Source organism: Barbus barbus (assembly GCF_936440315.1).
Source record: "Barbus barbus genome assembly, chromosome: 3".
Lineage (NCBI taxonomy): Eukaryota > Metazoa > Chordata > Actinopteri > Cypriniformes > Cyprinidae > Barbus > Barbus barbus.
Window position 1 is genome coordinate 15,546,302 of NC_136731.1, and position 12,946 is coordinate 15,559,247.

Genomic DNA, 12,946 nt, shown 5'->3' on the forward strand with positions numbered 1-12,946 from the left:
CTGAGCCAAAATATGAAATTTGGTGCAGTTGCTGATATTTCAAATATAACATAAAATGCTATACTATACAACTGATAAATTTTAAGAATATTTTCCTGAAAAATTATGTATGGATGAAGTAAAGCTGAGTAGCAGTTAAATGTAAATGAACTGTTAACCTTCCACAGCTCTAATATTTCTACTTTAAATTCATAAACTGTGTTTTATAGGTGTAACAAATCAAAATCTTTCAAAATACTCTCTGGAACCTATTTAAGTACGTCTGGTCAGGAATTACTACTCTGTACAGTGTTTTTCAACTACCTGGAATGATTTGTGCTTTCACTGCCATCAAGCTGAGCTGACACTGCCACCCATGACCTGCCAGTGACCTCTGTGTCTGTCACGCCATGACGAAAATACACAGTCCGGTCATCGCTGCCTACCCCCCATACCTGTGTCACAAACAAACACACATAAAATAAACTGATATTTTATATCACACCAGTCACAGTCTCTCAGTTCTTACATAGCGTCTTCAAACTGAGATATCAAAACATATGGATCAAAATAGATAATAACACAACCTAATGGGACAAACTTACCCTAGTTCAAGTATTTTCTAAATGCATCTTCTGTGTAACAAAATAAAAATACAAACATCACTAACTAATGACCTTCTGGTGTTTTGCAGCCTTGCAGTAACTTCACATGTTACATTTTAAAATATATTATAATATGTAATGTAAAATGCATAACTAAAAATATAATTACATTTTAAAATATGAAAAAATATATATTGTAATAATATTTCACAATATTACGGCTTTCAACTGTATTTTTGATCAAATAAATGTAGTCTTGGTGAGCATATGAGACATCTTTAAAAACATTAAGAAATCTAACAGATGCCAAACTTTTGAACGTTAATGTATATACATTTGAAGTTCTGACTGAAGTTTGAATGGGTGTTACACTTCTGGTCATTACACAGAAATATATGACCACAGAATGCTTGACCGACCTGTTATATCACAATCAAGCACTAGACAGCCATACAATAATAAATTAGAATAAAATCCCACATATCAACTGCATCATAATGAAGCTGGCATCAGAAAATCATCATGTTATGAGACGATCTTCTTTTTATGTGCTGACATAGTTCTCATAGACAGGATATTATTTCTGATTAAGCCAAACTGAGGAACAGGATCAAATATGAGCGTTGCAGCTGAGCTGAACACACAGATACACGGCCCGCGCGGTTAGTAATGAAATGTGAAGTATGGAACAGTGGAGAGCGGCCAAACTCAAATTAGACGCTCCCATATGGCTGTGTGCGGGTGAAAGAATTGGAGGTGTATATATATGGCTGGGCTGAGATGAAGGAGGCAGTGGGCAACAGGAAGAGCCAGGCGGTCTAAGGGTTCAGTTACCGAGAGAGAGAGATGCAGAGACACAGTTTGCATCGCTTGCAAATTCTACACTGAGACTCAGCGGCTCTAGTAATCAACACCCATGGACACCCGACTCTGCCAGACCATACAAGCCCGTCCTGGCAGGTGGGAGGGGCCAGCGGGAGCTGGAGAAGGTGATTGGGAGATGGGTGTTTGTGTGTATAAACAAGGACAGTGAATACAGTCGGCCTGCCGTGCAGGGAGCACATATTGGTCTGAGGATCTAATGATGGTTAAACCTCAAAGCTACATATGAGAACAGGAGTGTAATTAGACCTGTCTGGCCCCCACCCAACCTCAGATGGGTGTCCCCCAAGGACAAGTACTCGGACCACTAGAGTTGTCCACACAGGAGAAAATTATTATTTCACCAGATGAAATATGATATCGGCAGCAGTGTTTAAAGCATGGTGTGAGTGCACTGAACTTATCCAGATTGATACATCATTGTTAGTGGAGTTTGCTAAGGCAAAGATCACTCTTATTGCTCATACTTATGGTAAATGATTTGAACAAACCTCGAACCCTATGTAACTCAACCTGCACTTTTTGCTCTACAGACATGAATGATACCACAAATCATGTGGCAAATTCTAAGGCTTTCTCCTACATAATTTCAGCATTTTAATTAAGTTATATTACTTTTATGTACTTTAATGTAATTACTTTAATGACACTTTAATATTACTATAAGGTAATTACTTTAAGATTTGAATTCATCTTGTCGCCTCTTTGAAATTTCACTCAACCCCCCTAGTTGGCTCTGGACCATCTAGTTGTAAACTGCTGTAAAGTGAGTGTGTGTATGTTTGTATTGTTAGAACGGCAGTATAACATGATACCTCACTGATCTCACCTGGTCATTGGGCCCCACGCTAAGCATCATCATCTCTCCACCAATACTGATCCAGCCTGAGCCAGTGGGATTGTGGGAATTCACACCCCTCCTGAACCAGACCTATCACACACACAAACACATTGCATTTACACATTGCTCACTGCGTTTACTGTATTTTCTTATACACTGTGTACTACCTGTTTTTTTTTAAGTGTATATGAAACTGAACTCATTATGAAACAACAAATATTCAGTAGCATGCAACACTGTCACACAAGGCACCGAGTTATCATCCGAATCAATTTTACTATTAATATTACTTTCAATTCATTCAGGGGTGTCTAGTCTTGATCATGGACTGCCAAAGTCCTACGGAGTGTAGCTCCAACCCGCTCCAACACACTTGCCTGGAAGTTTCTAGTGATTCTGAGGAGCTTGATTAGCTGGATCAGGTGTGTTTAATTAGGGCTGGAACTGAATTTAGCAAGACAATGGCCCTTCTTTAGGTACTTGATGAAATTGGAAGATAAAGTTGCTTTCAAATTACTTTGATGGTAGGAAAATAACTATAAACTAAGCATTTATAGAGTAAATACCATCTTACTCGGTTGTCTTTAGTAATGGTCCAAACAACATTGATTCCCACTGCGACATGAATAGCTCCTTTCTGATTTGGAGGATGCACTAGCTCCCACGATGAGCCTGAAAACAAAAATAATGTACTTTTAAAGAATATACTTAAGTGTGAACTGAATGTAAATGTTATGGTGAAATAAAATTATATTAGGAAACACTATTCACAATTAACTAGTTGCTTATTAGCATGCATATTACTAGCATACTGGCTGTTTATTAGTACTTATAAAGCACATATTGATGCCTTATTCCGCATGACCATATTTTAGATGCTTTAACCCTACACCATACCTAAACATAACTACTACAACTACCTTATTTACTATTAATAAGCAGCAAAAAAGTAGTTTATTGAGGGAAAAATCATAGTTAATAGTGAATGTGTGTTCCCTAATCTATACTTTAATGTCATTTCTATTGGATAAGACGTTGAGCAAAAATGACAGCAGAAACCTTCTGCAGCATTTGTATTGACTTCCTGTTATTTAATGCAATGACATTCAGAAATGTTTGTGGCGCAAGTGACCACATGTTCTTTAGGACCTCTGTATGTTCATACCTCTGTCATGCTATTGACATGACCGTGATCACAGTTTGACCATAAATAGCAGCGATGTGTAAGTCATTCAAAACATGTACTGTATGTCGTGCATACTGTATGTGTGAATTCAAAGGACAGGAATAAATCTGTCTGTGTCAAGACCTTTAGGGCAGTCTTTACTGATGCCCGTTCTGGCCAGCAATTGTCCATCCCAGAGAACGACCCATAGCAGGTCTTTCGGCCCGGCGCTGACCTGTGCCACCTCTCGGGGCACCTGGATGGGTTCCCAGCGCGTCCCCTCCGGGTTCTGCTGTCTGATGCCTGTGCGGAACCACAGCTGTGTAGAGATACACACACACACCTCAGATCTGCGTGGTGTCATGAAGAGTTTCTTCACACGTGATAAAGATTGCTAAACATTCAGCGAGCGTTTAAATTAACCACTCAGCTGGGAAATTGTTCACATTCTTGTGAGCAAGTGGTTAATTCATGAGGTGTTGGCTGAGCTCAAAATATAAAGCAGACATCACAGAACAGCAGTGAGCTCTAGTGGTCACAAATCTGTAATGCAACCGCAAGTTGAAGAATGCAAACTAAAACCATTTAAAAAAATCCTTTTTGTTCATTGAATAAAGTTGAGATAAAATACCATAATATTAGATGACAAACATAAACTTAAATGAAAATTAGAAGGCAACAGCATCAGCAGTTAATTGAAATCAAATTTAAGAGTACTAAAATTACTAAAACTGAAATAGAAATATTTTAAAAAGTAATAAAAATGACAGAAGCATATAACAAAATTACACAAATTAAAATGAAAACTGAAAATATAAAAATAACCAATTCAAAACAGTAATAAAGAACAGAGCAGCAGTGACCTCCAATAGTCTGAAACTTGTAATGCAACCACAACTGCATCACTACCTTAACCTGCTTACTGGTGAAAGGACTAGTTAAATATAGCTTAAGCTGTGAAATACAGTCATTTACCACAGAAAATTATTTTGATTTGTCTTCTGTAATGCATAATAATTTTTATGCATTATTTTTATATTTTATATATTTTTATAGCAGGAATATTGCATTGCACTGGCTGCATATGTAATGACTTACCTTCCCTTGCTGGGACACGGCCCACAGGTAAATGTGTTTCTCAGGACTGTCACTCATGTCCCAGCCTCCACAGCTGATGTCAGTGAAGGGCTCTGGTGGAGGTCTGGCTCTCTCCAGAGGCACCTGCGCCAAAAACACGCATAATCAGAAAGCCTCTACATATGTGGACAACAGCTAATAGGTGTAAAATATGAAACATTACACTGGTTGATCTTTGGTTGTTTCACACTGAAACAACAACAACAAAATTTGGATTTTCCTTATTAAATGGAAATGCAAGTTGTATACCTTGGCCCAGGATCCCAGTGCTTTATATCTCCTGTAGCGAAGCCATCGCCTGCGACGGACACATGAATTCCACTTCTTCTCTTTGGTGAAGGTGGCAGGGAAGTCCACTGCATACTCCCACCCCTGAAAGCACAGGAAACAGCATTACACAGTCATTCTGACATGATTTCCAATTTTTATTTTATGACTTTTAATGAATCATTATTTGTGAGTGTAATGGAATGACATATTTCAAAGGAATATTCTTAAGTGTGTACTGAATGTGATGTTTTTGGACACTTAATTGCATGTTATTTACAATTTTATGAAAAATGTTTTATTGTTTAAATTTATATTAAATCCAATTAGTTAAACTATAGAGTGCTTTTTTGACCCAATTAAGTAGGACTTGGGTACATCTTTATATTTAATACTAATTTCATAATTACTCTTATTGTTTTTGAAATATGGTTAGTGTACTGCTGAATGTACTGTCAATCATTTATTTTATTTTTTTCAGTAAATTTAAACATATTAACTTTAAATGTATTATCAAATAAGACTACAGGTAAAGTATAATCAAGTACTTTACATGTGCTTTAGTATGTTGGTCAACACATCAAAATAAGTGTACTTCTTTAAAGCAGAACAAAAAAAACTATTAAAATGTAATGATTTAACATGTACTTTAAAGTAAAACTTTTGCACTTTTTAGAAGTATACTTGTATGTGTCTCTTTTAGTGCCTTTAAGTGACCTTTTTATTTCATTAATATATTATAATACAGTTGAGGTCAAAAGTTTACATCCCCTTTCAGAATCTGTAAAATGTTAATTATTTGACCAAAATCAGAGGGATCATACAAAATGCATGTTATTGTTTATTTAGTACTGACCTACATAAGATATTTCACATAAAAGATGTATACATGTAGTCCACAAGTGAAAATAATAGTTGAATTTGTAAAAATGACCCCTTTCAAAAGTTATTCATACACTTGATGCATATTACTGTGTTGTTACCTGAATGATCCACAGCTGTGATTTTTTTGTTTAGTGATAGTTGTTCATGAGTCCCTTGTTTGTACTGAACAGTTAAACTGTCTGCTGTTCTTCAGAAAATTCCTTCAGGTCCCACAAATTCTTTGGTTCCCTTTCAGTCGGTCACTCCGAGTCACGTCGGATGACCGACGAAATTGGGATCTCGCCAGAGAGACCAATCCACTTCGAGTGTAACTAAACGAGCCAATGGACATTGGCATGCGATCATTGCATCCAGCTGCCGCTGACCACAGCGTGAGCATAAGAGGCAGCAGGTGCACCGCATTAATTCATCCTCTCACTTCGGAGCCGAGTGGCGGTGCATCACTGCTGCTCTCCTATCCTGCGAGTGAGAAAGAGCGAGCGATCCCACGGGAAGGAAAAGCGATTTCCGTGAGGACAGTCACACTAGGAGTGTGCGGTGGCCAGCTCCCCTGCGTGCTTCTGCACTGAAAGAGCAAATTTCTCTAAAAGAGCAACACGGGTGATCGTGTCTTTTTAAAGATGTCCTATCACCCGTGCGTTTCTGGGTGTGGTCGTTTCCTGGCACCTCAGGACGGTCACGATTGCTGCCTCACGTGTCTGGGCATTCAGCACGCTGAGGAAGCTTTCGTGGATGGTTCATGTTCTTCTTGTGGGGACATGACCATCTCGGAGTTGCGTAATAGACTCCGTTATGCTAAAAATGGCGGAGTCCCTCTGCCTCTGCCGCGATCCAGCGTTCGTCCTGGCACCCAGGGTGACGCTGTGTCGGGTGGAGTCAGAGGTGATTTGAGGATCACGGTGAGGGCTTCCCCAAGTGGAGCTCCTCACCCCTCAAGCACGCCGCAGCCGGTGGAGCTGCCGAAGGAGCGTGCTGGGCCCTCTGCTGGACGGGGTGCACCACGTGTTTCCTTCGGTGCCCCCTCTGACGACCAGATGTCGATTGCTGCTCTCTCTCCGGGGATGACGACTCGGCTGCGTTGCCCCCTTCGGGTGTGGTAGCGTTGTACGAGCCAGACCCAGAGATGACGACTATGCTTTCCCGGGCCGCTGAGAATGTCGGGGAATCCTCCATCGCATCCCGATCTTTCGAGGTTGGACGAGTGGTTTCTCCAGTGCCATTCTTTCCGGAAGTGCATGAGGAGCTTACAAGATCGCGGAAGGCACCTTTTACTGCCCGAAATAAATCATGTGGCTCCTCCTCCCTCACCACCCTCGATGGTGGGGCCGCTTTGGGGTACGCGGACATCCCCTCGGTGGAGCAGTCTGTGGCCATGCAACTATGTCCAACAGCCGCTACCACCCTGCAGGGTGACCCGTGTCTCCCCTCACGGGCCTGTAAGTATTCGTCAGGTCTAACTGGCAGTGCTTATAGAGCCTGTGGGGAGGTGGCTTCTGCCCTCCATGCCATGGCGTTACTGCAGGTCCACCAGGCCAAAGCCCTGAAAGACCTGCACGAGGGTGGTCACGACCTGGCGGTTCTACATGAGCTGCGTGCTGCAACGGACCTCACGCTTCGACCGACGAAGGTGACCGCACAGTCTCTGGGTCGTGCGATGTCCACGCTAGTGGTCCAGGAGCGCCATCTCTGGCTGTGTCTCACTGACATGAAGGAGCAGGAGAAGGTACAGTTCCTGAATGCTCCTGTGTCACAGACCGGCCTCTTCGGCGACGCTGTCGAGAGCTTTGCCCAGCAGTTCTTGGCAGCACAGAAGCAGACTGAGGCGATCAAACACATCATGCGCCGAAGGAAACCTGCCCCTCAGCCTGCTCGTTGCCTGCGGCCGCCCCCGCTCCCGTGCAACAGCCTTCCACCAGGCAGCGTCATGGAGCCGGTCGCAGGCAGGACACTCAGCCCATCCAGGCCCCCGCCAAACCTGGTGGTAAGCGCAAGTGCAAGAGGCCCTGAGACGGGCGACCCAGAGATGGAGGAGACTGCTCATCGGGAGATGGTGACCGCACCACTCCCTCCCCTGGAGGAGGGCCGGGTGGAGAATCTTTTGTTTCGTTTTGTTTTTGTTCCGCCGCTGGCCCAGCAGCCAGCAGTACCCAAAACATCAATAAAAGAGCGATTTCCTCAATCTCTGGGTCTCAAGAGGAGGAGAGTGGTGAACCGTACATCACGGGATCACTTCCCTCCTCCTCTCTCGCCAGGCAGCGGGTGGTTGCCCAAGAGCACCCCTCCTGCCCATTCGTGGAACCAGGTAAGGGCGGTAGCACTCGAGTCCCCGCTTCAAGTCGTCAAACGCCGGGCTGTCACAAGCCTCAAGCCGGGTTCCTGTGTTTCCTCCCGCACGAGGAGGAATCAGGTTGGTTACACTACACACCCAGACCCCGCCCCCTGCCGTCACAGGCCAAGCCGTCACAGGCCCCAGGGCGGGTCCCTGTGTTCCACCTCGCTGCACCTCCGTGGGTACGTCGGTGGCCCCGCTGGCACGGTCTCTCGGAGCCTGGCTAGCGCTCCCCAGTCTGTCTCTGTGGCTCCTGCAGACCATCAGACTCGGCTATGCGATTCAGTCCGCCCGGCGTCCCCCCAAGTTCAGGGGCATACGGTTCACTTCAGTCAAGGCCGTCGATGCCCCTGTCTTGCATGCGGAAATTGCAGTCCTGCTGGCAAAGGACGCGATAGAGCCAGTCCCTCCAGCCGATATGAGGTCGGGGTTTTACAGCCCTTACTTCATTGTGCCCAAGAAAAGCGGTGGGTTACGACCGATCTTGGATCTGCGAGTTTTGAACCGTGCACTTCACAAGATGCCATTCAAGATGTTGACGTAGAAATGCATTTTCGGGTGCGTCCGTCCCCTAGATTGGTTTGCAGCGATCGACCTGAAGGACGCGTACTTTCATGTCTCGATTCTCCCATGACACAGGCCATTCCTGCGGTTCGCGTTCAAGGGTCGGCATATCAGTGCAAGATCCTGCCCTTCGGGCTGTCCCTTTCGCCTCGCATCTTCACCAAAGTCGCAGAGGCGGCCCTTGTTCCCCTGAGAGAATGGGGTGTGCGCATCCTCAACTATCTCGACGACTGGCTCATACTTGGACAGTCTCGAGAGCAGTTGTGTGCGCACACAGGGACATGGTGCTCAGGCACCTCAGCCAGTTGGGCCTTCGGGTCCACTGGGAAAAGAGCAAACTTGTGCCAATGCAGACAATCTCTTTTCTCGGCATGGAGTTGGATTCGGTCAACCAGACAGCACGCCTCACCCAGGAACGTGCTCAGTCGGTGCTAAACTGCCTCAAGACTTTATCAGGCAGGACGGCGGTCCCACTGAAACACTTTCAGAGGCTCCTGGGGCATATGGCTACAGCTGCGGCCATAGTTCCGCTCGGTCTGCTCCATATGAGACCGCTTCAGCACTGGCTCCATGGCCGAATCCCGAGAAGGTACTCACCGGGTTCAGATTACACCGGCCAGCCGCAAAACCTTCAGCCCGTGGTCAGATCCCTCATTCCTTCGGGCAGGAGTGCCCCTGGAGCAGGTATCCAGGCATGCTGTGGTATTCACAGATGTCTCGGCCACCGGCTGGGGAGCCACGTGCAACGGACACACAGTGTCAGGGGTTTGGACGGGTCCCCAACTGCGTTGGCATATCAATTGCCTCGAGCTGCTGGCAGTACGCCTTGTCTTGAGCCACATCAGAGGGCGCCTTCAGGGCAAGGACGTTCTGGTCAGTACGGACAACACTGCGACCGTTGCGTATATCAACCGGCAAGGCGGTTTACGCTCCCGTGACATGTCGCAACTCGCCCGCCACCTCCTCCTCTGGAGTCAGAAGCATCTGAGGTCCCTTCGTGCCATCCACATCCCAGGAGTGTTCAATCGGGCAGCTTACGAGCAGCACTTCCAGGGGAGTGGAGACTCCATCCCCAGGTGGTCCAGCTGATTTGGAGTCGGTCCGGAGTTGCTCAGGTAGACCTGTTTGCATCTCCGGAAACCACCCACTGCCAGTGGTTCTACTCCCTAACCGAGGCAATGCTCGGCACGGATGCACTGGTGCACAGCTGGCCCCAGGGCCTGCGCAAATATGCGTTCCCCCCAGTGAGCCTACTAGCACAGACACTGTGCAAGATCAGGGAGGACGAGGAGCAGGTCTTGTTAGTGGCTCCATATTGGCCCAACAGGACCTGGTTACCGGAAGTCATGCTCCTCACGACAGCCCCTCCATGGCCAATTCCTCTGAGGAAGCATCTGCTTTCTCAGAGACGGGGCACCCTCTGGCACCCGCGTCCGGACCTGTGGAAACTCCACGTATGGTCCCTGGATGGGACGCGGAGGTTCTAGGTGACCTACCCCAGAAGGTAGCACTCACTATCGCTTCAGCACGTGCACCGTCCACAAGACGGGCCTATGCTCTGAAGTGGAACCTGTTCGTCGATTGGTGTACCTCTCACCATGAGGACCCCCGGAGATGTTCGATCAGAGCCGTGCTTTCCTTTTTGCAACAAGGGTTGGAGCGTAGGCTGTCCCGCTCCAACATAAGGTTTAGTCGGAGGGAAGTCGGTGGGGAAGCACGATCTGGTTGTCCGGTTTCTTAGGGGGGCCAGGAGGTTAAATCCTCCTAGGCCTCCCTCCCTACCCTCTTGGGATTTGGCATTGGTGCTAAGAGCCCTACAAACTTCCCCCTTTGAGCCTTTGCAGTCAGTCGAGTTGAAGTTTCTCTCTATGAAAACCCTACTCCTGATTGCATTGGCCTCGACCAAGAGGGTGGGGGACCTGCAGGCATTTTCGGTCGACAAATCGTGCCTTGAGTTTGGGCCGGCTGACTCCAGTGCAACACTGAGTCCCCGGCCCGGCTATGTGCCTAAGGTTCCTTCCACAGGTAGTGAACTTGCAAGCTCTGCCCCTGGAGGAGGCAGACCCAGCCCTAGCTTTGCTCTGTCCTGTACGCGCACTGCGACAGTACGTGGATAGAACTCAGAGCTTCAGGACCTCAGAACAGCTCTTTGTCTGTAACGGAGGACAGCAGAAGGGGAAGGCTGTCTCCAAGCAGAGGATGGCCCACTGGATAGTGGATGCCATCACCTTGGCCTATGAAGCACAAGGTGTGCCCTGCCCGCTCAGGTTGCGTGCTCACTCCACTAGGGGTGTCGCATCGTCCTGGGCGCTGGCTTGTGGTGCCTCGCTAGCAGACATCTGTAGAGCTGCAGGTTGGGTGACTCCCAACACGTTGGCTAGGTTTTATAGCCTACGTGTCGACCCGGTTTCCTCCTGTGTTCTCACATCAAACGGGTAGTGGCACTGAGAGGCCCGACTCAGAGTCGGCTTGCGGCGTCCTTACGCCTAATTCTCCAGAGAGTTCCTTAACCAGGCAAACCCTGTCGAGTCCTCCAGCACTCCGGCAACCGGGCGTGGCGGAGCGTCCGGGGCCAGGCCTTTCAGCCAATGAATTCTTGAAATCTGGTGTGAGGCTAGTGCCCATATGAGAGACCCTGTCGGGATCCCATATGTGTATCCCACGGTATGCTTATTAGAGCCGTGTTTCCCCTGGCAGACCACGTTCTGCCATCTCTAATGATGCAGCCTAAGCCATCTCAGAGACTTCCATGTGCTATAGGGCCCTATGGGGTTACTTCACATGTCTAAATGTCACTTAACCCCCTCTGGGAGGAGGTGACTCCGCAGTGTGCCTCTTCCAAGCGGTAATCACATGCCAATGTCCATTGGCTCATTTAGTTACACTCGAAGTGGATTGGTCTCTCTGGTGAGATCCCAATTTCGTCGGTCATCCGACGTGACGTCTCTGTTCCCTCCTTCAGGGAACGAGGGTTACATACGTAACCGAGACGTCTTCCAGCATTTTTGTGTATTTGAACCCTTTCCAACAATTACTGTTTGATTTTGAGATCCATCTTTTCACACTGAGGACAACTGGGACTCATATGCAACTATTACAGAAAATTCAAATGCTCACTGATGCTCCAGAAGAAAACACAATGTTTTAAGAGCCGGGGGGTGAAAAGTGAAGTGACATACTGCCAAGTATGGTGAACCATACTCGGAATTCGTGCTCTGCATTTAACCCATCCAACGTGCACACACACAGCAGTGAACACACACACACACCGTGAACACACACCCAGAGCAGTGGGCAGCCATTTATGCTGCGGCGCCCGGGGAGCAGTTGGGGGTTCGGTGCCTTGCTCAAGGGCACCTCAGTCGTGGTATTGAGGGTGGAGAGAGCGCTGGACATTCACTCCCCCCACCTACAATCCCAGCCGCTCCGAGACTCGAACCCGCAACCTTTGGATTACGAGGCCGATTCTCTAACCATTAGGCCACGACTTCTTAAAACTTTTTTATTTAAATATAGGGGTAAATTTTACTTATTTTGTCTTCTGTGAAACATGTAACTATCTTCTGTAGCCTCTGAAGGCAGTACTAAATAAAAAAAAATATGATATTTAGGCCAAATAAGAAAAATGTACTCCATTCTGTTCAAAAGTTTTCACGCCCCGTCTCTTAATGCATGGTTTTTCCTTCTGGAGCATCCGTGAGCATTTGAACCTTCTGTAATAGTTGCATATGAGTCCCTCAGTTGTCCTCAGTTTCAAAAGATGGATCTCAAAATCATACAGTCATTGTTGGAAAGGGTTCAAATACACAAAAATGCTGGAAAACCAAAGAATTTGTGGGATCAAAGGGATGTAGTTAGGGCGTTACAGGTGCCTACGCTCTTGCACTAGTAGGCTCAGGAAGAGCTTCTTCCCCGAGGCTGTGACACTTCTGAACGCCACACCACTAATCTAACTCCTGCACCTGCTTATTATTACTGCACTGGTCACAGTACTTTACACACATGCATTTGCACTACTCATATTTTGCACAGACTGCATTGTTAAAGTTATTACAATATAAACTGTCTAAAGTTGTTACTGTACAAAGCACAGTAAACTATTTCTATAAAATATTGCACTACTGTTATTTTGCATAGAATACATTGTTCTATCAATACTTGCACACACTCATCCAGCTGTATTTATTTATTTATTACCACTGTTCTCACGTCTCTCCTGTTCATAATGTGTATATATAATCCCACATTGCTCTGTTCATAATGTACATACAATCCCTACATTGCATTCCTAT

The 12,946-nt window shown here is 46.3% G+C and overlaps 1 protein-coding gene across 1 annotated transcript in view; it reads right to left on the reverse strand.

Moving 5' to 3' along the window:
* Positions 1 to 12,946, reverse strand: part of LOC306853114 (tectonin beta-propeller repeat-containing protein 1-like) — a 30,729-nt gene that overhangs the window by 10,993 nt on the left and 6,790 nt on the right. The window contains exons 4-9 of the mRNA XM_079390305.1: positions 4,859 to 4,981; positions 4,571 to 4,693; positions 3,617 to 3,791; positions 2,882 to 2,979; positions 2,296 to 2,397; positions 304 to 434 (exon numbers count right to left, since the gene is read on the reverse strand). Coding sequence (XP_079246431.1) covers positions 304 to 434; positions 2,296 to 2,397; positions 2,882 to 2,979; positions 3,617 to 3,791; positions 4,571 to 4,693; positions 4,859 to 4,981 — 752 coding nt within the window. The remainder of the gene's footprint in view (positions 1 to 303; positions 435 to 2,295; positions 2,398 to 2,881; positions 2,980 to 3,616; positions 3,792 to 4,570; positions 4,694 to 4,858; positions 4,982 to 12,946) is intronic.